Genomic DNA, 24,341 nt, shown 5'->3' with positions numbered 1-24,341 from the left:
TTTCTGAAAGTTAATTTATTTTAAATATACAAACAAATAACCTTTTTAAGAAGTAACACTAGCTCTTACCAATAACATTCACATCAATTTCTCCAGACACTGATGTTACAGGGTTTGTCAGCTCTAATGTGTAGATTCCTTTGTCAGGGCGTTCACTTGGGGAAATGATAAGTTCTGCAAAGGCAGAGGTGGTCTCTATCTTTACACGTTCATTGCTTTCCAAGACTGTTTCATTCACTGACCATACTGCTGCTGGAGTAGGATAGCCTTTGATTGGAACACGTATTTTGAGGGGTTCAGGGACAATTACTTCCAGACCCTTTTTGAAGGCACTTAAGTCCAGAGTAGGTGGTGCTGCAAAAATAAAATGAATGGAACAATTTTACAAATTGCACAACTCAAATTCACTGCTACTTTAATGAAAATAAGCACTAAAACTTACTGTGAGGATCATCTGCTGTAAGAGGTCCCAAGCTTTCTGTAGGATCTGATATGCCAGCTGCATTTTCTGCAGAGACTCTGTAGTAATAGTTTGCTCCAGCCTTAAGACCAGTTACCTAATTATTTAAGATATACCATAATAAAGTTAAGAATTTGTGCAACTAAAATTACTGAAAAATATTATATATATAGATTTAATGATTCAGTTAATAGATTGGAACAATCTACAGAATTGAAAGTTCTCTATAAATCTTGGAGTATTCTCTAAAACGGCATTTAGAGTATTTGTAATAAATACAAATACTCCAAGATAATGGTTCTGGTGGTTATGGTTTAAATTCTGTTTAGTGTAATTTGCTTATTTTGTAAAACTTTGAGTAGTACCGGAAAAGAGAAATTGGAATGTACCTGGTATGTAAGATCAGGAGCCAGTCTCACGTTGCAACGTATCCATTTGTCAGTGCCCTCTTCACATCGTTCAATAATGTAGCCTAATACTGGGCTTCCACCATCCTGAAGAGGAGGCTCCCATATGAGCTGAACAGAGGACTTGGTTTGATTTGAATGAGTCAAGTTGATTGGAGGGCTTGGTTTTTCTAAAAAAGACACATAGGGCATATTTAATAAAGATGTTACAATGTTTTTGGCCCAATTAAAGTGGCCTGCACCTAATTCAGGAATGCCTTGCAACAGTTTCACAAAGCTTTCTGACCCGTGCCAAATTCAGTTAGCTCTTAATAACACCACTTTTAGAATTTGTCACTATCACTGTGGCGGATTCTAAAAGAAGTTGGCCAACTCTATGTTGACGTACAGATAGATTCCAGTGCTCAGAGTGGGGCATTTCATGCTGGGAAGCTGTCATAAATATGACAGCTGCTGACATAGAGTTCCCTGGTTGCTGTGATATTAGTGGCTGCCAGTGTCGTAGCAGCAGATAACTCATCCCAGGCCCCATTCAGCTGCCACAAAGGAGATTTCCTGGCCTACAGCTAAAAGTGAACAAAGGAAGGTGGATGCTGGTGACATCATTGTGCAGTGGCCATATGCGAATAATCATATCAGAAGCAGTATTCTACCTAACAAGGGGTACTCAAGACCCTATGCAAGAGATTCATGTACCTTTTCCTGACATGAATCTGTCAATCGCACTGACGTTTGTAGTGCAGAGGAAAGACAAAATTCTAAAGAGTGTCTATGAACTATGAAATATGACTTTCACAGTTAGTTTTATAGCATTGATAGTGCATGAGTGTGTTACTAGCGAGCAAATGCTATGAAAGGGATAAGACAGGTAGCACAATATAGTTCTTCTAGTAATGAAGGTTCTATTGTATTTTGATAGTATCATGTTTGAGACCCCATTCAAACTAGTGTGCCTCCCTACTGTTTGTCTGTGACTATGCCACAATGACACTAACCTTTTTACAACATGCATATGCAAAAGGGGTGGGATTTAATACACAGATTGTGGGCTTAGCTTATTTAAATGGACTGAGTTGAACTCGCATGAAACAAAGGGCTTAATATTACCCCTTTAAAATAGTATAAAACAAGTCAATGACAATCCTTCTCGGCAGCCTCTCTGGCAGCACATCACCTTTTCCAGTAGTACAAATTCCCTTACCACTTTAAAGTGCAATACATGATCGTATATATACATACCAATTGGATCTCTGATCTTAACAGCAGGTGTAGCAGCACTGGGTTTGCCAATTCCAGCTTGGTTTTCAGCTCTGACTCTAAAAATGTATTCTTTGTTCTCCACAACATCATTGAGAGTGGCTCCCAGTTCATCTGGCTTGGTGATAATGGCTGTGTCCCATTTGATAGAAGCTCTGTCACGCAGCTCAATAATGTAAGCTGTTATTTCAGCTCCGCCATCATACTCTGGTGGCTCCCAAGTCAGTGATGCACCAAAGCGATTGACATTGCAAACGGCCACATTGAGAGGAGGTCCAGGAACATCTGTAAAATAGATTAAAATCAATATTACATTTGCAGATAAAAAAAAGCCTTATAAAATCAACTAGATATGGTGCATATTTCACATTGTACTTACCAAACTTGCTTCTTGCTTCAACAGGTTTGTCTGTTTCCACAGGTTCACCAGCACCAACTCTGTTTTTGGCACTGACACGGAACAAATATTCTACACCTCCCTTTTGGAGTCCAGTGACAGTGTATTCACAGCTGTCTGCATGGTCAGTAACAAGGACCCAAGTCTTACGCTTGATGTCTCTCCTTTCAACAATATAACCAGTAATTTTGCTGCCACCATCTGACCCTGGTTCTTCCCAAGCCAAGCTGACTTCCCCATCATATGTGTCAATCACTTCTAGATTTCTGACAGGTCCAGGGACATCTGAAATAAATGTAGAAAAAAGACCTAAGCCATACTGGCAACAAAAATAATGTTGCTTAAATTTTTGTTAAGGTACTGGCAGATACAACGTACCAATAACATCTAGGTTAATGTGTGCCTCCGCCTTGCCATGTTTGTTTTGAAGGATGATTGTGTAATGACCCTTGTCTGCTTTCTTTGTTTCAGGAATCCTGAAGCTTGTTGCATTTGTTGTAGTATCCACATGTACATCAGATAAAGTTTCACCTGCTCTACGCCATTCAGCTTCTGCTTTTGGATAGGCATCATATGGCACAGACATTGTAAGTGGCTTTCCTGCATCGATTACAATGTTCTGATCGGCTGTCTTTATCTTTGGTACAGCTGTTAATAATCAAGGAGCATATATTAAAACAGTGACTGATATCACTTCATTGAAATAACATTATTAAAATTAACAATAATATGCTTAATTTAACTGGAAAAGTAAACAAAGAATAGAAACTTTGCATAAAATATATACATGCATACCACCAGATTTAAATGAAATTGACAATGTTACACTTGTATTTTGAGCTTGCTTTCATTTGTGTATGTCTCATTATAATGTCTGACATGCATACATATATATATATATAAATATACTATACCTGCTAGCTCAAGTTTTGCTCTGGCATCTTTATCCTTAGCAACAAATCTGTATTCTCCCTGATCACGGGGTCTAATTTCACAAATTTGTAGCCTATGAACCTTTCCTTCACTCATCATTTGATGTTTGTCTCCCTGGACAATGATCATGTTATTTCTGAGCCATTTCACCTCTACTCTGTCCTTATTTAGCTCAGCCTCAAAGATAACATCAGAGCCTGGAGCTTCAAAAATATCAAGAGGTGGTCGGATAATCTCAATTGGGATTTCTGGAAAAAAAGGAAAGAATACAATACATATGTAGAAAAATCTCATTATATTGAATTTGCACCAGCACAGAGACAAACTGTTTCCTTACCTTCAACAAAAAGTCTTGCTCTTGATTTTCTCTCGTCTACTCCACAAGAATATTCACATTCATCCTCTGGTCTGCAGTCTTTAATAATAAGTCTGTGGAGGCTTCCATCTTTTTCAAATTGATACCTTTACAAAGATATAGGATGAGTTAAGAAAATGAGACGATAACTATGAACAAGGTGATATAAACAAAAAATATATCTTAAAATGTTTCCTCACTTTTTGTTCTCTCTAAGTTCCCGGCCATTTCGGTACCACTTCACAGCTGCTTTCTCTTTTGAGAGCTGGCAAGTGAAAACAGCATCCTCAAACTCAATAACAGTTTGGTCTTGGAGATGTTGAACAAAATCTGCTGGAGCTTCTGTGATCAAGAGTTCAGCTACTGCTCTGTCTTGTCCAGCAATGACTGTGTACTCTCCTTCATCCACAAATCCACAGTCCTTTATGATAAGAGAATGCTTGTACTTGTCAACCTTATACAGGACTCTTCTGTCCAGAACAATTTCTTGGCCATTCTTCATCCACATGACAGTTGCATTTGGACGGTTAACTTTGCAGCAGAATGTGACTGACTTCTTCTCCATTGTTTCAATATCTTCAATAGGTTCAACAATTCTCAAGTCCTCCTCTGCAATAGAAATGTTTTGTATAATTTAGCTCTATGCCATCTAACCTTGAGGGATGGCTTGTTACAATTCTGCAGTAGTAGTAGTTACTTACCAACTACTGTTAGAGAGGCTGCAGACTTGACATGTTCACCCCTGTGGTTTGTCAACGAAACAGAGTAATTGGCTTGGTCATCTGACTGAGCATCCCTGATTCTAAGAGTATACACCAGATCTTTGTGTACCATAATATATTTTGGACTATCAAATATTGCTTCATCATTTTTGAACCACTTGGCTTTGGCTCCTTCTGTATTGACTTCACAGTTAAAGACAAGTTCTTGTCCTTCTTTGACTTGTTGGTCCTTTAGAGGAGTAACAATCCTGAGTCTCTCTGTAATGTAAAATTCCGAATTAAAAATAAGAACATACATTTGCATGTCTCACATATGCAACTCTATATTTCCCTACTGTATCGCTGAGCCAAATCAATTATATTATTAATTAAAAGTGTTTGGATGAAAATTAACAACTATTGTAAACCATACCTATTGGAGATGCTGAAGAAGAGTACAGATTGTGTTATTCAAATATTAACATTTTTATATATGAAATCCTTTTTATAGAAGCTGCAGAGCAAAAACTCTCACATCAGAGTCATAAATAGTAAAATGCATACATAAATATTGACATTGAAGGTCAGTTATTAGAACAATGAAAAAAAGCTTAAACCATATAAGAAAACATTACAAATAATCTGATATCAGTTGTACATTAATTTTGGCATCACGTACTTGCAAGACGTAATCTCAGAGTGCTTATAAGAATAGAATCACTGAGTATCCTTACATTAGAACATAATGTATAATTAAAGGCAAACTTTTTTTTTTTCGTTTTGGATAGAGTGAAGAGGGATTAGAAACCTGGCAGGTTTTTACTGATGTCTGTCCACATTAGGGAGATTCACCCTCTATTTTTCATGTTTACCATTACGATTGAAAGTGAAAAAAATGCTAAGTTTTTGGGTTGTCCCTAGAATAGAAATGGAGGAGGAAATATTCAAATACGGACTCTGGTTCTGGTAACCCTGGTGGCAACATGGGAAAAAACCTGACAGGGTTACTCTATCCAAAATACAAAAAAGTTTTCTGTTTAGTTTAAGTATGTTCAGCACTTACGCTGCACAATTTCATGTACACCTTCTATGTGGACCACTTTACCCATTGCCAAATTTCACACATAATTGGAAGTCACTGACAAAAAAAAATTTGCATGCTAGTTTTATATTAGCTTACCAATTACTGTCAGTTCTGCTGGTGCCCTGGATTGTCCTATCATGACTGCATAAGCTCCTTCATCTTCTTTAGGCACTGCATCTTTAACAACCAAAATTCGCTTTTTGCCATCAGAAATTATGTCATATTTATCTCCAGCTTGAAGAATTTTGTCATTTTTAACCCACTGTACTTCAAAAGCTTCTTTAGAAACAGAGCAGACAAACTCTGCCTTTTCACCCTCAAGTACTTCAAGATTCTGTGGTCTGGAAATAAACTCTGCAGCTAGTTCTAAAAAGGAAACAACTTTGCATTAGATAACTTTACTAAATAACTGGTAATGGACATTATCTTGCACCTTTTGGGCATTACCTTTGATTTCAAGTTTGCCTGTTGTACGGGAGTTTGGCAGTCTACAGTTGTATTCACCGCCATCATCCAAACGGCTATTCTGGATTATCAAGATCCTCTTTCTGCCCTCAGCGATGTGTTCATATCTTCCACCATCTGGCAGCTCATCATCTCCTTTAAACCAGGACACATCAGCACTAGCCTTTGAGACTTCGCAGACCAGTTTGACAGTTTCAGATTCACATGCTTCAATATTGGGTAGATTTTTGGTGAAAATAGCTTCTTCCTCTGAAATGTAATCAAATGCATACAAACATAGTTATTGTGTGACATGCATTACAATAGATGCATATTATTTCTATAAAATGCATTTTTTGTTGACATTACTTATTGCTGTCAGTGGCATACACAGAGAATTGAGTAGTAAAGTATAAAATTAAATGAATTGGGGGCATTTTAATAGGTAAACTATCTGTATTGTTGGCCTTACCAATGACTGTAAGTAATCCTGAGGTCCTGGCCATTTTCGATTCACAGGTATATTCTGCTTCATCATCAAACACACATTTGTTCACCACTAAGGTCCGTGTGACTCCTTTAGAGATAATATCATATTTTTTGCCCTTTCGAATTTCAACTCCATCTTTGAACCAGCGGACCTGTCATATAAAAAAGTAGATGTTGTTGTACTACTGGAATATATTTCAACCATCCCTGGTGAATGATACATAATAACACAACGGTGTCTTGTTAATCCAAAACATGACCCTCGGCCTTCTCTCATCACCTGACACTGCTAATTTCTGAGGCATGCAGTGACTGTGTGACTTAAAGGATAAGTTCACCTTTTAAAAAAAAATAATAAATGCACTTTTTGTGCAGGTAAAAAAAATGTGCATTTACTATTTTTTTTAAGGAGCCTGGAAAGCATTGCGCCAGCAATCAGCAGATCGCTGGTGCCATGCAGGACTCCTGCAGACTGTCAGTGTAATCTGTCTGTCCATACAGGTTCACACTGACAGGAAGAATCCATGAACTACCACAGTGCTCAACAGCGCCATGGTAGTTCAGTGAGAACTATAAGCCGACAGCTGCAAAGGAAGTCGAAACTTGTAATTCATTCACTCATAGAACTCGTTGAATAACGCAGCCTTGTGGGCAACCGCCTCTCTTTGCAAAAAATGACAGCTGGTATGGGGAACTTCTCCCCATACTACTTTCACACCAGGTGCTTGGATCCCTCAGTGGCTGCAGGAGTGGGAACCCTAAAAATGGGTGTAACATTTAACATGTTCACGAAGATGAACCTATGCTTTAATTATGTTGTGTTTAGCAGTGGTCCTCATGGCCATGCACAAGACAGCCCCTCAACAGACCATGGGAGGGGGGGGGGCTGATGGATCCACTTTGATTGAGACATAAATTGACTATCTTAGGCAAACTGATGGTTAGAGGGTGGCAATACAGGTTGTGCTGGCTCTCCTGTCCACCCCTTGCCAAGCGACCAGGCCCCCTGCAGGCAACGGACCAGCACTAGTTGGGGGCCCACGGGTTGGTGACCCCTGATCCCCTGATGTTTAGTATAACATGTCATTAGCACATAAAACTGTTTGCGATATTATCTTTTAATGGTGCTTAGACAGTAAAAGAATTGTAAGCAATTATATTTATGTTACCTCAGAAGGACTTGCAGTAACACATACCTTGGCACTTTCACGTGAAATTTCACATTCAAACCGCGCAGTTTCTTTCTCCTTAACTTCAAGGTCAGTAAGAGGTTTGCTAAATTCCACAAATGGAGCTGCAAATGTAAAGAATGAATAAATGTACCTTATTCATTTTTTTTTTTACGGTTTCTGCTAAAACTTCATTTAACTTCTATACAAGTCCAAACATAAATGAAGTTGCAACTTACGTTCCACATTCAAGAATGCAGATGTCTTGAAATCCTTGGCATCACATGTGTATGTTCTTGCATCATCAAGTGTGCAGCCATGGATGATAAGCTTTCTAACTCTTCCCTCAGCAATGAGGTCATATTTTTTGGTTTTGTGGATTTCTTGTCCATTCTTAAACCATTTAACCTCAGCATTCTCTCTGGACACTTCACACTCAAGTACTGCAGTAGCTTCTTCCTCTACTGTTTGGTCCTCAAGAGGTTTAGTAAATTCAATTGGAGGTTCTGAAAAATTAAGAAAATCTCATTAGAAAACATTCTGCTGCAACGTGTCCATAGCAGTGGTGTATTTAGATTTTGTACTGCCCTAGGCAACACAAAAATCGGACGCCCTCCCCGGCAGATAGAGAGCCTGACACCGACCAACAACACCCCTGCTCCATCCCCCCAACCCCCCCAAAGGCGACAGAGAGAAAGACACTCATCTTCACAGCTCTGGCCATCCCCGGGAATGACCGTTGGGCTCTGCATACACCATCAAACAGCCTGCAGCCTCTCTCGGATCCCACCTGGTCTCCATGCCACATATGTCCCTTCTTCCAGGGTGCAGTGCTGCCCCCCTAAAAAATGCCGCCCTAGGCAAATGCCTTGTTTGCCTTGTGGTAAATACACCCCTGGTCCATAGAAAAAAAAAGAGTACCTTTCACGGTCAAGTTGGCTTGTGTCTTGAAATCCTTTGCAGTGAGTGTGACCTCTCCAGCATCTGTTAATTGCACATCCCTCAGAGTAATTGTGTGAACTCTTCCTTCAGCACGTGTCACAATCTATAAAAGAAAATAAAGGTGTTTTACATGTTATACAGTTGTGATGTACAAGCAATCTACATTTGCAATATGTAACATTGTATTTTTAATGTATGTATAAAAAATAACATGAAAATCAATTACCGGCACATTTATTCTACACTACTATGGGGTATGCTTTTCTATTTTATAATTAAATACTGTCATTTATACAACTAGATTTAAAAAAAAAATTTGGATAGCTACTGTACTATAATAAGCATACATATTTTATTTGCTGCACCTGTGTTATACATATAATGTTTTTGCACTAAATGTCTTTGAAGTAAATGTATAATCTTACACAGGCTTTCTCTGTCTCATATTGTCTCTAAAACGAATACACACATGAACAGCTGTTGAAATACGCAAAGATATAAGCGGTGTTGTTGCCCATGACAACCAGATGCCTTGTCTAACTTAGAGCAGGGTTGAAGCAAACGCTACCTCACCCTAAACAAGTATATAGCAATAGTTAACTCAGGTTCAGGTTCATGAATCCATGTATGTATTCATTTTATTTTCCATTATGTTATTCAAAATCTAAAATACATTTCAGCAACAATAATAACCCTTTTCTCAATTTATTTACAATGTAGTAACTTTACAATTTTAATTATAAGTGAGTTTGATGAGTGGAGACCATTTGTACTATATAATATGGCATTTTACAGTGAGAAGGCCTCCAATGTGTTTTATGCAGTAAACACAAATAACACACTGTACATGGCATACTATTTATATTCAACACAATTAAACTTGATAAAACTAAAAATTTCATCTACAGTGCATTAGAATTAGCCAACATATACCTTCATTATTAAAAATAGAAATAACACTATAACACAATTCAATAATTTATTTAAAACATAAATAAAACAAAAGCATTTAACAATCTCATCAAATTTTATAATTGCTTAATAAAATGATTAGCAAACATTTGATTCAATTGATAATCTGATTCCTGAAATAAACACCAACTTTTTACATTGTAATTGTTTCAGCAGATTTAGCTGACAGCCTCTGGTATCTTGAAATGTAAAAGAAGCACTTGAAGTTGGGATATAAATAGCAGGCGAAAGAGGACCTAGAGTGCAAATCTGGCTGCAAAGTTATGCTGTCAATTGCCTGAAATGGAATTTTAAGCCTGCTAATCCCCATATATGCACAATACTTTACTACAGTTATCAATTGAATGAAAAACTAATCATGAGAGGCATGTGCCTCATCAAGGCAACATTAATAACAGTTCTTTTCTGATGTACAATTATAACAGTTGTAAAGCAAAAATGTGAATGCTTTTGTTTTGTTTCACTACAAAAGATGTTTTAAAGGTTTGTGTGAAAAAAAAGGAAATGTGAATGTAACACTTTTTCAAATCTATGCATTCATAAGCAGAAAACATAATTAGTGTTCTGCCATATGTTAAATTATTAACAAAATCAAATTTAATAATTTAGAAGTTTAAAAAGTCTTACCTTATCACTAGGTTCCAGTTTTTGGCCTTTGAGGAACCATTCCACAGGTATCCCTTCATAGGAGAGCTCACACTCAAAGGTAGCTGATTCCCCAGCTGTCACGATCACATCCTTCAAGGGCCTTAGCAAGCCAATTAGGCGGGCTTTTCCAACAGAAGAAGACATTTTTCATTAAAATCCTTCCTCCTAGGGAAGCTCATGCCCCTCACTGTCTAAAATCCATTGTGGCTTTCCTCCAGAATGCAGAGAAGTGCACTGAAACTATTTAAGAGCTACCACTAGACTCTGGCCTCCTGGGACCTCAAATGGGTGGAGCCTCCCTCAATTTGCATATGGTGTTTCCTTACAGTGAACAGAGTCAGCAGTACACAGCTTGTGTGTAGAATCTGTCCACCCACCCATTAACCACATGTCTCGTGCTACATATAGCATATCCCATCTAAAATAGTAGAAGGCCTATTGGATAGGGACAGCTGCCACCTGGTTACCCTATCTGCTGCTGTCAATCAATCTTTTGGCACTTTCCAAAATTGACAACATAATGCTCTCTCTATCAGCAGCTAACATGCCAACACAGCAAGTCTTTCTTTGTAATGATGTTCTTTCATAACAACCTACTACAGAAACATCCAGGCCATCCCTGATGACTCAACACTCTTTGTGAATATAGTTTATTCATTTAGATAACGGACATTCAAAGAATGTAGCACAAAAGAAGAGAATTTTGCGCTACATTCTTTGTATGTTAATTATTTATGGGGTGTTGAGAAGTACTATTGATGTTTAGAAACAATTTCTCTTTATATATTTTTGGGTGACATTGCGCTGATTGTTTATCTTTATATTCATTTAGTTAACTAGCACCATTTCTGGAATCAGAAATGATTTATATATATATAAAATATATAAATATACAGTAAGCAAAATTAAAAAACAAATCAGGGATTATACTCAGTTTAAATGCCAATTTTTGTATATTTGATATAACAAGTTTAAAATGCATCACCTATGGAAGTATGCAAGTTAAAACCAGTAGGGCAATGCATAGCAAAACAAAACCCAAAACAAATGTAAGCTGTAGTAGTGCATAGCAATTAAACAATTTCAGTTTATTGGAGTCAGATGAATGTCTTGAAAAATCTTAAAAAGTTATCACCTTTGACTTTGAGATGTGCACTGGACTTTGCATTGGCTGCTTGGAAATCCACACCACCAGCTTGATCCATTCGCACATTATAAAGGATAAGGAAATGTTTTTTGCCTTCTTCCTTGATCTCGCAATCCTAAAATAAATCAATATATTGAGTTTAACACTTGCAACCATGAACAGCCCCCCAAAAAGTCCTAGTAGCCTAGTTTTTACTCTCCCTATTTGCTATTTGTTTTTGTCTTATTTATATTAAACTTTTTTTTACCTCTTCCCAGCCCATCCTTTTGTTTATATATGGTATCTATTCCAAATAACCTCATTTGCAAAATATTATCACATGGGGGCTGTACAGTTTTGGAGGGTATGTTTAGTGTGTTAAAAACTCACAAAGGTAAACACATGTCTTCAAAGGTCCAGTAATATAGGTAATTAAAACAGGCTCTCCTAAATTTGCTTGCAGATCACACTCAAACATACTTGTGTAAACTAATTGTGCTAAACAAAGGTAATCAGTGAATCAACTTGAAGTTCATAGGCTTTGTGTAAAACTCTGCTTAAAGGGTTAGTTCACCTTTACAGAAAAACTGGACCCCCCCCCCGAATCCCTGCTGTACTTATTTACGGAAATCGTCAGCTGTAAGGGCTCCCACAGCTGCTCCTCTGGTCCAGGGATTTGAAATCCCTGCTTTCTCTCTTCTCTGTCCAGCACCTCTGGAGTGGACTAGATGAATTCTGATTGGTCAGCACCATCACATTGATGGCACTAACCAATCAGAAATCTGGTTTCTCCCAGCAGTGCTGTATAGAGAAGAAAAAGGGCAGCAGGGATTTCAACTGCAGGAGTATCTCCATAGGTAGAGAACAATGAGGATTGAGGGAGTGGGCAGGGAGTCCATTGTTAGGTTACCTTTACAATTTTTCTCTAAAAGTGAACTAACTCTTTAAAGCTTATAGTTTGCCATTTCAGGGCAATGTAATAAGTTCACTAATTGAAAGCACCCTACACAGCACATGAATAAGCTTGAACTTAGAGGTGGAGAGGTGGGGGGCATCAGGATGGTAAACACAAACACTGCAGGGTTCTTCTGTTCAACAAAGCCTTTTGTTTTGCCCTGAATTCTCAAATTGCAGGTGCAGGTTTTCTTTATGAAAACATAACTACTTTAAGGAAAGGTTGTGGATGCAGGAGATACTACAGTTGGCTTGTCCAGTAATGATTACAGTGATGTTTGGAATTTTTTGAGTCCACTGTTTTTTCTCCATATTTTTGATATCTCCATGTCAATGATGTATCAATAACTTATGGGCGTGTTTGATGTGACAGTCATCATGAATTTAGAACAAAACTGTAACATCAAAACACAACCTCTGTAGAGAAGTGACATGGCTACTATGGATGAGCAGGGATTGACCTCATCTTTCCAATATACACAAAAAACTTGTTGATGAAAAAGTGCAGTGGTTTTCTTCATTATATGCCTTCTCTGTAGTATATCATATTTACCAATAGCCCTGGTGCTATTTAAATTTATGACATAAAATCACACATGAATTTCAGTATAAACAGAACTATGCTTACTGGCGAAGGATGTACTGCTTCTCCTTTGAGTTTCCAGTTAGCATGGACATCTTCTTCAGATATCTCAGTTTCAAAGCGAGCAGTTTCTGTTTCCATAACCTCCACGCTGTACAGAGGACGGACAACCTTAATGTCACGATCTAAGGGATAATGTAAGCAGGTAAAGTTAAATCTCAGCCTCCACCATCATAATAAAAGTTTAAAAAACACCTAATGGATCATAACTTTTACCTTCAATGCTCAGCGTGGCAATAGTTTTATCAGTTCCACAATCACAACTGTATTCTCCAATGTCTTTCTTTGAAGCCTTCTTGATTGTGAGAATGCGTTTCTTACCATCAGCCTTAATGACTACATTCTTGGATGGAATTATCTCCTGTCCATCCTTGAACCATTTCACTTGTGCTTTAGACTTGCTGATCTCACAATGCAGGGCCACTTCGTCTTTCTCTACAGCAGTGTAATCTGACAGTTTGGTTGTAAAGTATGGATCTCCCTCTGTGACAAATACATATAATACACATTAACAAAAAATATATGCCATCACAATCCAGTGAATCTTCAGATTTTTGCACTTAATTATATGTTCACAACTCACCAAGCACAGTAAGCTTAGCCTCACTGGTTTTTCCCATGGCCTCAACTTTAATTAGTGAAGTGTCATCCAGAGTGACATCCTTGAACTTAATGGTATGGAATTTGCCCTCATCATGTATTGTAACCAACTTGCTGGGATGTAGACGTTGGTCATTCTTAAGCCAGCTAACTTGGATGTTCTCATGAGATAGCTCAATTGTAAATTCAGCTGTTTCTTGCTCTTTAACTGTCACATCTTTAAGTGGTGTCACAAACTCAAGACGAATACCTATAAAGGGGTACAAAAATTATTTTTTAACTTCACCTCTACAGAGCCGAATTTAAAAAAAATGCAAATAACAGTGTAATGATTTAACCAAATGTTTGTTACATTCCATCAATGTTTGCCAAACCAATATTGCTAAAAATCATTTATGCTATTTTATAGATAACAAAGATATCTAAGACAAGGATTAAGATTTACTTCAATCATTTAGAAATTAATAATTAGTTATTAATTTTTTTGTTTGTTTATTTTTAAAAATAGAAACAAACCTTCAATTATCAGTTTGCCACTGGTTCGCTTGTCCTCTGCTTCAAACATGTATTTAGCTTCATCTTCAAAGGCAACTGACTTGAGGACTAGAGCATGTCTTGTGCCTTCAGCAATAAGTTCATATTTGTCATCTCCTGTGAGTTCCTGGGAACCTTTTAGCCAACGGAAGGTCTTAGGCAATCTTGAAGTCTCACATTCAAATCTTGCTTCATCCTTTTCGTACACCTTGACATCACTAAGTGGAGTGATGAAGATGAGAGGAAGTTCTGCAAGACAAGGCACAGTACGCACTTATTATTTTTAATTGTTACTTATTAACCGTTTCAATACCGTGTGATTTTACACCTTCCTGCCCAGGCCATTTTTCAGGTTTCAGCGCTCTCACACTTTGAATGACAATTGCGCGGTCATACAACACTGTACCCAAACTAAAATTTTATCATTTTCTTCACACAACTAGAGCTTTCTTTTGGTGGTATTTAATCACCACTGGGGTTTTTATTTTTTGCTAAATTAACAAAAAAAGACCAAACATTTTGAAAAAAAAACACATTTTTCTTTGTTTCTGTTATAAAAGTTTACAAATAAATAATTGTTCTTCATAAATTTAGGCCGAGATGTATTCTGCTACATGTCTTTGGTGAAAATAACCCAAATTAGGATGTATTTTTTAGTTTGTAGGAAAGTTATAGAGTTCACAAACTATGGTATAGATCTGAATATTGATCAATCCTGAAGTACTGACAGCCAATCTAATTTCTTGAGGTCCAAGAATGTCAGAATAGTACAGATATCCCCAAATGACCCCTTTTTGCAGAGTAGACAGTCCGACGTACTTCATAAGAGGCATGGCGAGTTTTTTGAAGTTGTATTTTTTTGTCATAATTTTTCGGAAAATGAAAAAATTAAAAAAATTATTTTCACTATTTTTTTTTTTTACATACTGTCACCAGTGCAGTACAGCATCTTCATATAACTGGCATGGTGGTGAACATGGACACTGACTGGTGACAGTATGAAAAAAAAAATATATATATATATATTTTTTTATTATATTTAATTTTTTATTACATTTTTTTAAAGATTTTTTTTTCATATTTTACTATGACCAAAGTAGTACAATGTTACCATAGTAACATTGTACTACTTTGGGGGAGTGATCAGTATTTTTTTTTTTTTTTTTTATACACAGTTTGCTTATAGCAAAGAATTACTTTGCTATAAGCAAGCATTTAGCTGAATGAAATCGATTCATTCAGCTTTTTTTTTTGTTTTGTTTTGTTTTGTGCTTAGCTGTGATTTGGTCACAGCTAATCACATGACATGTGCATGTGACCTGCTGTGACCATTCACAGCTAGGCACTAGTATACAATGGATGGCATCATGAATGAAGCCATCCATTGTATACAACTATCATGTGACCTGCTGTGATTGGTCACAGCAGGTCACATGGTACCAGCTACGGGAGCCGGTACTCGGATCTGTCATCGGCCGTGTCCGAGGTGCACGGCCCGTGACAGATCCCGCTGCTGCGCCGCTCTGCTGTGCCGCAAACTGCGCATGTGCGGGAGCACGCCAAATGGCGTGCACCCGGAATTTAGGAGCGCATTTCAAGCCGCCAAACGGCCATTGGCCGGGCGGCTAATGGTTAATTACTGTATCTACAGGAAAAGAAACGTGTTATCTATACAGTCATGGCCGAAATTGTTGGCACCCTTGATATTTTTCCTGAAAATCAAGTATTTCACACAAAAAAGGTATTGCATTAACACATGTTTTGCTATACACATGTTTATTCCCTTTGTATGTATTGGAACAAATATAAAACAGAGGCAGAAAAGCAAATATGACATAATGTCACACAAAACCCCAAAAATGGGCTGGACAAAAGTATTGGCACCCTTAACTTAATATTTGGTTGCACACCCTTTGGAAAACATAACTGAAATCAGTCGCTTCCTATAACCATCAATAAGCTTCTGACACCTCTCACCCGGAATTTTGGACCACTCTTCCTTTGCAAACAGCTCCAGGTCTCTCTTATTGGAAGGACACCTTTTCCCAACAGCAATTTTAAGATCTCTCCACAGGTGTTCAATGGGATTTAGATCTGGGCTCATTGCTGGCCACTTCAGAACTCTCCAGCGCTTCTTTGCCATCCATTTCTGAGTGCTTTTTGACGTATGTTTGGGGTCATTGTCCTGCTGGAAGACCCAGGATCTTGGACGCAAACCCAGCTTTCTGACACTGGGCCCTACAGTGCGACCCAAAATCCTTTGGTAATCCTCAGATTTCATGATGCCTTGCACACAGTCAAGGCACCCAGTGCCAGAGGCAGCAAAACAACCCCAAAACATCATTGAACCTCCACCATATTTTACCGTAGGTACTGTGTTTTGTTCTTTGTAGGCCTCATTCCGTTTTCGGTAAACAGTAGAATGATGTGCTTTACCGAAAAGCTCTATCTTGGTCTCATCTGTCCACAAGACGTTTTCCCAGAAGGCTTTTGGCTTACTCAAGTACATTTTGGCAAACTGTAGTCTTGCTTTTTTATGTCTCTGTGTCAGCAGTGGGGTCCTCCTGGGTCTCCTGCCATAGCGTTTCATTTCATTTAAATGTCGACGGATAGTTCGCGCTGACACTGATGCTCCCTGAGCCTGCAGGACAGCTTGAATGTCTTTGGAACATGTTTGGGGCTGCTTATCCACCATCCGGACTATTCTGCGTTGCAATCTTTCATCAATTTTCCTCATCCGTCCACGACCAGGGAGATTAGCTACAGTGCCATGGGTTGCAAACTTCTTGATAATGTTGCGCACTGTGGACAAAGGCAAATCTAGTTCTCTGGAGATGGACTTGTAACCTTGAGATTGTTGATATTTTGCCACAATTTTGGTTCTCAGGTCCTCAGACAGTTCTCGTCTCCTCTTTCTGTTGTCCATGCTTAGTGTGGCACAGACAGACACACAATGCAAAGGTTAAGTGAACGTCTCTCCTTTTTATCTGCTTTCAGGTGTGATTTCTATATTGCCCACACCTGTTACTTGCCCCAGGTGAGTTTACAGGAGCATCACATGCTTGTAACATTCTTATTTATCCGCAGTTGTGAAAGGGTGCCAATACTTTTGTCCAGCCCATTTTTGGAGGTTTGTGTGACATTATGTCGAATTTGCTTTCTTTCCTCCCTTTTTTTGTTTTGTCCCAATACACACAAAGGGAATAAACATGTGTATAGCAAAACATGTGTTAATGCAATACATTTCGTGAGAAATACATGATTTCCTGGAGAAATATCAAGGGTGCCAACAATTTCGGCCATGACTGTAAATATCATTCTGTATAGCAATCAGTATGATGTATCCTTAATGAGCAGTTGCTGAGATTACAAGGCAAACTGATAGACAGTCTTCTGTTTTCTATTGTTGAGGTGACTAATAGGCTTAAAGCAAGAAGGAAAGGGACAAGAAGGTTATGTCGATCTGTAACACTACTGTACTATATACATATACTGTATATTCTACATAGAAGCAATAGGGATGATTTATTAAAGGCAAATAGGCTGCTTACTTTGAAAGAGAGTGTATGCTTAGCTTAGTAAATGTGGTGAAAATTTAATTTGCAACAAATACCTAATTATGTGCAAAGAAAATGAAAAAAAAAACAGTGTTTTTTCTTTCACATGATTGGATGATAGAAATCAGCAGGGCATCACCCCATTCACTAAGCTCAGCCCTTGCAAAGTGGACCCACCTACTTGGGAAAATCATCCCTACTGTGTTAAAGGAGTCATGTACTGAAGATTTATGGGGGCTGCCATGTTTAATCTATCTTCTAAAAATATTAGTTACCTGACTGGCATGCATTCATTGACTGGCATGCCTCCCCTACTACTAGGGGTTGGTAGAAGGAACCTCAGCACCCAGTGGGAGAACATTATTTTACACATCTAGAAATGTTGCATGGTAGTGGCACAAAAAACTCTGCTACAGAACAAAGTTTCACTGGCCACTAAAAAGGTATTGCAGGGTATTACTGCAGTAAGATTTTATAAACCTGACAAGATTACATTCACATGGGTGTTCCTTAAAGCATTACACCTATAGGTAAGGTTATTTAAAATAAACTGATCACTTTCACATATACATCTATAAAAAAGGCCACAAAACTATAGGTTCACTTAATTAGCTCCTGTGTAGTATTCAAGTTCATGTGTGTGTCTGTGACTGTGGTAAGAACATTAGATTTTAAGCTCCTGGACTGTGTAAATGTGAATGGTTGAACTTTCCAAAATGCTGCAAATATGTCCTGTGGATCACATAATGATTAGAATAGAATAAATAAATGTATGATAAAAAAAAGTATTATCTGGGTATATATACTATATAAACCAAGTTTTATAACTGTAGTAAGTGCTTCTGGCTCATGTAGTAGTAAAATATCATCATACCTTTTACTTTGAGATTAGCTGCATTTTTGGCATTGGCAGCTTGGAAGGAAATCTCCCCAGTCATGTCCAGTTTGCAATTATACAAGATAAGGACGTGTTTGTTTCCATCTTCTATGATTTCACAATCCTTTGATTCCAAGAAGCAAAATGAATTAATCAACTATATAAAAGAGATAGCTAGATAATTAAATTAACACACATATGGAGGTATCTTCTAAAAACTAAAGAAAATGGACTTTCTTGATGTAGCAATGAAAATCCAAATAGCATTCCAGTGTATATAAGAAAATGAAAGCAAAAAGCTGATGGGTTCCTAACACTGTTTTAAGTTCTCTTCAAAATATTTGTATAGGAACTTTAAGGATTCATAAATAAATAAATAAATAAATAAACAGGAGGAAGATAGACAGCTGCTTGCATATATGACTTGTACAGACATAACTTACCGGAGATGGAGATAATACTTCTCCCTTAAGTTTCCATTGAGCATGAACATCAGGTTCTGAGATTTCTACTTCAAAACGAGCTGTTTCACCTTCAAACACTTCCACTCCATACAAGGGGCGCTCTACTTTAATAATGCGTGCTAAAACCACAAAAACATTAGGGGATATTGATCAAAACTAGAGCACACAGAAGCAGTGATATATGGCAACCAATTGGCTACTTTCCTTAGCTTGTTCACTTAAATTTTGAAAAAGAAGATAGAAGCTGATTGGTTGCCTCAAACAGCTGCAAAGCAAAGAGTAAGGCTTTTATGCCTTTTAATTGACCTTAGATGATAACCTACCTTCAATGTTCACGCTTGCTTTAGTTTTGTCTGTTCCACAGTCACATTCGTAATCCCCTTTGTCCTTTTCTTCAACTTTCTTAATCTTCAGAATTCTGCGTTTGCCTTCAGTCTTGATAGTTACAGTCTTTGAAGCCTTAATTTCTTCACCATTTCTAAACCATTTCACGGGTACATCTTTGCTAAGCTCACACTCAAGAGTGATGTCATCTTTTTCCACTGCAGTGTAGTCTTGCAGTTTTACAATGAAGTAAGGATCAGCCTCTGCAAAAAGATCACCCATAATAATGAATAAAGTGTATACAACATCAAATGGGGAGAGGTAACATACCATACCGTGCAGCCCATTTCCGACTTTGAGACAAATGACAAAGTAACATATAAAAACATGTAAAAAAAACCCCACAACAAACACGAACAAACAAAAACAAACGTCAGAAGGACAAAAAATAAACAGCAAGGTACATTTAAAAGTAAAACATACAAACATGTAAAATACATACAAAGACAAAGACTGCACAAAAATATAAAAAAAACATAAAAATACAATTAAAAGCTTACAAATATAAAACAAAAAAAATTACTTACAAACATATTACATTGATATAAATCTAGCCATGGCTTTTAAAAGCTTAAAATTTACTGAAAAAACAAATGGACAAGGACATAACATACTTTTGGACACTGTTTTTGAATAAATGCGTGAAAGGGTTTAGTTATTATGTAATTTGTAAGTGGTGCTCAGTTATACTGTAATTTGTGAGTAGTGCCCAGTTAGTAGAAATAAGTATCAAATGGCAAACTGGAAAAATGGAAATACATTTATTAATAATGTTGAGCTATAGTTAAAATTGTTAGCATAACTAGTCCCTAAAAGCTAAGTTGAAGTTTACTTTTCTCTGTGCTGTTTAATTTTCCCATCCAGGATAATGTCAAAGTCAGTGGTTTGTTTTGCCACTTGGGGATTTTGGCTCCAGTAGCAATTTCTTCTTCTCCTTCCTGTCTGTCTGACCTCCCACTCTCTGCTTCCTGCTTCCCCTCTACTGCACCAAATTCTGTCCTAATGCTGTGCCTCGATTTCTACTTGATTTGCTATTCTTCCACTCACTGCCCCACCAAAGTTGTAAAAGACCCATGGACAAGTCTTAATGATCTGCCTTGGCTTACAACTCCTGGCTCTCCATAAAACTTCTGCATATAGGCCAGGTGCCAGTGCATGTGTGGACAGCTGTGGCTCTCTGCTTTCACAACATCTTATGCTGACAAGCCTTTGTTGGGAGGGCAAAGAGCAGGTATAGATCTGCCACATCAAAAACAGATTGGGGTGCCTTTGAGATAGACGGAGTGGCACTAATGGAGCTCACATTGCTGCCCCCCCAACATGCATTCTTGGCAGCCTCTCCTACCCTGCTAACACCCCCCTTCCCTGTTGGCCTCCATTCCCCCCTCCACATAAAACAGACATCCCACCCAGTCCCTACAGATATAACTCACAGACACCTCTCCTCCCTCCTGCTGACAGACAATCCCCCTTGCTGATCAACCACCCTACCTTCTCCCTGCACCCCACACTAACATATGTCCTCCCTTGTTGACTCACCACCTGACAGGCATCCCTGTTTGCCTGTTTCAACCACCCCACCCCACTCCCTGTCTAACTCACCTTCCCGCACATTCATCCCTGGCTGCCTCACCCATGGATGACACACATCCCTCCCTGGCTGCCTCAAGCACCTCTAAAAGATAGCCCTCCCCAACCACCTCACCTCCAGCTCCCAGTGGCTGCAGAGACAACCCAGTAAAAGAAAACCTTGCTGCACATACTGATTGCTTTCATACATTTTCATTCTTTTCCTGCATATACTGCTTCCTGTCATACCCCATGCACTTCTCTTCTGTATGTATTGCCTGCTGTCATACCCTTCACAATTCTCTACTGCGCACACTGCCTGCTGTCAAACTGTCTTCATCGCTCTCCTGCACATACTGCCTCCTGTCATCCCCTCTGCTCTCCTTTCGTGCTAATACTGCCAGTTGTCATATCCACTGCACTCTTTACACTCCAAAACAGTTCTGCAACATTGTTTTTAATATATCCAACACTTTTTCTAGTACTAATAAAAACATACATCTTGGCAACATGTTTAGCCAACTTGTTTTTTGATTAGATTCATAATTGGAATAATTTCCAACAATGTAACATTTTGGGAAAATTGATAGGAAACGCCAAATGCATGTTAGAAATGTATTAGGAATCAATAAACAAGCAGCTTCTGTATCAGCACTGCACTTTTGAATCAAAATATCATACGAAGGGAATACAGTAAAACAAGACAGAAGATAAAGAAATATGCTGAAAGCCTAGCTGTAGGCCCACATATATTATACAGCCTATTTAGAAGACTGTAGAAAGAAGCCCTGGGGGGTCAGGGAACAAAAATTAAAAGCATTTTCATCTTCATCATGATGTTGGCAGTAGCTGGTCACAATTTCATTAAAGCAGCTCCGATACTTAAGCCTAGGGTTGTTAACTGAGCACTGGTGTAACAGCATATGCTGTGCCAAATATTATGGAAGAGGAAAGAAAGTCGAAAGAAAACTGTTGTGCTTAACCAAAAAAAAGATATGAAGAAGTACCATTCAGTGATTCTCAGGAACCTGATATGCTGGCAGAGAGATGTAGTATTTGTGCCAAAAGTAATGTAATTGGATAGTTGTATATAATTATCAGTAACAATTGTGTGACTGCCATGTAACATATATCATACCTAATACTTTTAAGTTTGCTGATGTATGTAGACCTTTGACTTCAGCCTTAATTTGGGAGATGTCATCAAGAGTTACTTCTCTTATTTCCAGTTTATGAGTCTTGCCTTCTTCAGAGATAAGAACAGTCCTACTTGTGTGAAGCTTCTTATCATTTCTGTACCAGGTAACGGGCATGTTTTCATGGGAAAGCTCAAAATGAAAGTGAGCTGTTTCTCCCTCTTTAATGGTTTGATCTTTAAGTGGTGAAATAAATTTAAGTCTGATGCCTGCAACAAAAGTATCTCTAGTTAACACACCATTCACTTTTCTGGCAGGTAAAAATCCACTGAACTCTTGGGGTATCCCAAACTTATTATAGCAAGATGGAGCATTTTACTTTTTTTTCCATTACAGAAACCCTAATAAGGGTCAAATCAATTATTAAAAATTAGATTTTAGAGGTTGATAAAATATAATTTTCCATACTATTCTCATCTGTACTGTCAGTTCTGACTTGCCTTCAACCGTGAGCTTGGCTGTTGTCTTTTTGCCTTCAACCTCTGCAGTGTATTCCCCTTCATCATCAAAAGCAGAGTCATTAATGACCAAGATGTGCTTCTTTCCATCAGAAATAATGTCAAATTTGTCACCGGCCTTGATAATATCTGGGCCTTTTGACCATATGACATTTGCTTCTCGAGTAAGAGCACATTCAAATCTAGCTTGGCGCTTCTCTGGAACGGTAACATCTTTCAGAGGAACAGCAAAGTCGAGCTCAATTTCTGAAGACAAAATGTGGTTTAAAGATGTTAAATAAAGGTAGAACATGTAATATATACAGAAAACAATTTCACCAAGACAAGCATACCTTTTACAGTAAGAATAGCAGAGGTAACTGCATTCAGAGCCTGGAAAAGAACTTCTCCAGCCTGTTCAACTTTGACTTTATGGAGAGTGAGGAAACGCTTTCCTTCTTCAGCCTTGATTTCACATGTCTAAGAAACAAAGACATTGATAATACATCTGAATATGAGGAAACGTTAAAATTATATTTATAACAAATTCTGTTTCCTAAGTTCTAAAAGATATTGTTTTGCTCTTGAGCATTACATTTGGGAAATAAAATGTAACTTACAGTTAGGATGTTGTTTAATCTCTACATAAAGCAATTTTTTTATACTTTTGGATAGAATAGAGAATCATTGACAGTCAATTTTGTCTGTCTCCCGCAGGGGAGATTTTCCTTAACATTCTGTGAACAACAGGAAATAAGAGGAGAGCTCTTCAAAGGAAGGTTATTCCCTCTTAGATAGAGGTCTCCAGAACAGGATTACCCATTTAAATATTTCCTCTCTTTTCTATTGGTACATGGTCAATAGTAAAGAGGACCAATAGTGAGAGCGAATCTCCCCAGCAGGGACACAAACAGAAAAAAATCTGAGAGAGGCTCTAACCCTTCTACATTCTATACAAAACAATAAAACCTGTTTTGGCTTGATTTTATTTATTACCGGTATTTACAGTATATAGCACTAATAATTTATGTAGCACTTTACATACTGTACATTCACATCAGTGTTTGCTCTGATGGAGCTTACAATCTAAGGTCCCTATCTCAAATACAAAGACATGTAGAGCCAACTTAGGCAGGAGGCAATTATCCTTTCAACACATCTTTGGAGTGTGGGAACAAATTAGAGTACCCAGAAGAAATCAACACAAGCACAGAAAGTACATGCAAGCTCAATGCAGGCAATATCCTGTCAGGGATTCAAGCACTGCAAGGCAGAAGTGCTAACTGCTAAGCCAATATGCTGCTTTACATACATTTTAAGTTAAGAAAGTGTGATGGTGTCCAGTACTGCCTCTAAAAGCAGTCAAAGATAATTTTTTATGCAGCCTAACTAAACCCGAGCAAACAAAACTGCTTTATGATAAACTGTTATGCATTTAGCACATATATGCTTATTACACTGTTACATGTTGAAATATAGATCTCTTTGTGGTATCTTACTGGTGATGGCCGCAGTGTTTCTCCTTTCAGTTTCCATTCTCCAGGAATATCTGCCTCAGATATCTCACAGTCAAAGGAAGCAGATTCCTTTTCGTAAATCATAACATCTTCAATTGGCTTGAGAAGACCAACTTCACGCTCTTGGGTAAAGAAAAAGACAGGTCACTGATAGCACTACAGGCCACTATTCCACAACAATGAAACAAACTTTCTTGCATTTATTTTCAAAAACCTAATTTTTAC

At 37.9% G+C, this 24,341-nt stretch overlaps 1 protein-coding gene across 41 annotated transcripts in view; it reads right to left on the bottom strand.

The window, feature by feature from the left end:
* The window catches only part of TTN (titin), a 332,717-nt gene that overhangs the window by 96,731 nt on the left and 211,645 nt on the right, over positions 1 to 24,341 (bottom strand). For 40 of the 41 annotated variants that reach the window (XM_089690388.1, XM_089690396.1, XM_089690397.1 and 37 more), the window contains 29 exons: positions 24,099 to 24,238; positions 22,953 to 23,079; positions 22,603 to 22,866; positions 22,105 to 22,371; positions 19,337 to 19,600; positions 18,993 to 19,132; positions 18,547 to 18,673; positions 14,098 to 14,364; positions 13,565 to 13,831; positions 13,198 to 13,464; positions 12,967 to 13,106; positions 11,394 to 11,520; positions 10,238 to 10,380; positions 8,618 to 8,741; positions 7,936 to 8,202; positions 7,724 to 7,821; positions 6,511 to 6,679; positions 6,042 to 6,308; positions 5,691 to 5,960; positions 4,511 to 4,789; positions 4,010 to 4,418; positions 3,792 to 3,916; positions 3,436 to 3,702; positions 2,900 to 3,169; positions 2,504 to 2,806; positions 2,107 to 2,409; positions 850 to 1,037; positions 443 to 557; positions 70 to 354 (listed from right to left, as the gene is read on the bottom strand). In XM_089690388.1, coding sequence (XP_089546514.1) covers positions 70 to 354; positions 443 to 557; positions 850 to 1,037; positions 2,107 to 2,409; positions 2,504 to 2,806; positions 2,900 to 3,169; positions 3,436 to 3,702; positions 3,792 to 3,916; positions 4,010 to 4,418; positions 4,511 to 4,789; positions 5,691 to 5,960; positions 6,042 to 6,308; positions 6,511 to 6,679; positions 7,724 to 7,821; positions 7,936 to 8,202; positions 8,618 to 8,741; positions 10,238 to 10,380; positions 11,394 to 11,520; positions 12,967 to 13,106; positions 13,198 to 13,464; positions 13,565 to 13,831; positions 14,098 to 14,364; positions 18,547 to 18,673; positions 18,993 to 19,132; positions 19,337 to 19,600; positions 22,105 to 22,371; positions 22,603 to 22,866; positions 22,953 to 23,079; positions 24,099 to 24,238 — 6,279 coding nt within the window. The remainder of the gene's footprint in view (positions 1 to 69; positions 355 to 442; positions 558 to 849; positions 1,038 to 2,106; positions 2,410 to 2,503; positions 2,807 to 2,899; positions 3,170 to 3,435; positions 3,703 to 3,791; positions 3,917 to 4,009; positions 4,419 to 4,510; positions 4,790 to 5,690; positions 5,961 to 6,041; positions 6,309 to 6,510; positions 6,680 to 7,723; positions 7,822 to 7,935; positions 8,203 to 8,617; positions 8,742 to 10,237; positions 10,381 to 11,393; positions 11,521 to 12,966; positions 13,107 to 13,197; positions 13,465 to 13,564; positions 13,832 to 14,097; positions 14,365 to 18,546; positions 18,674 to 18,992; positions 19,133 to 19,336; positions 19,601 to 22,104; positions 22,372 to 22,602; positions 22,867 to 22,952; positions 23,080 to 24,098; positions 24,239 to 24,341) is intronic. The other variant, XM_089690411.1, reaches the window with a different exon arrangement.

This window comes from Staurois parvus, unplaced genomic scaffold, assembly GCF_062004578.1.
Source record: "Staurois parvus isolate SC_StPar_1 unplaced genomic scaffold, SC_StPar_1.0 ptg000530l, whole genome shotgun sequence".
Classification (NCBI taxonomy): domain Eukaryota; kingdom Metazoa; phylum Chordata; class Amphibia; order Anura; family Ranidae; genus Staurois; species Staurois parvus.
Note: the sequence above shows the minus strand (reverse complement) of the source record. Positions and strands in the feature narration are given on the sequence as shown.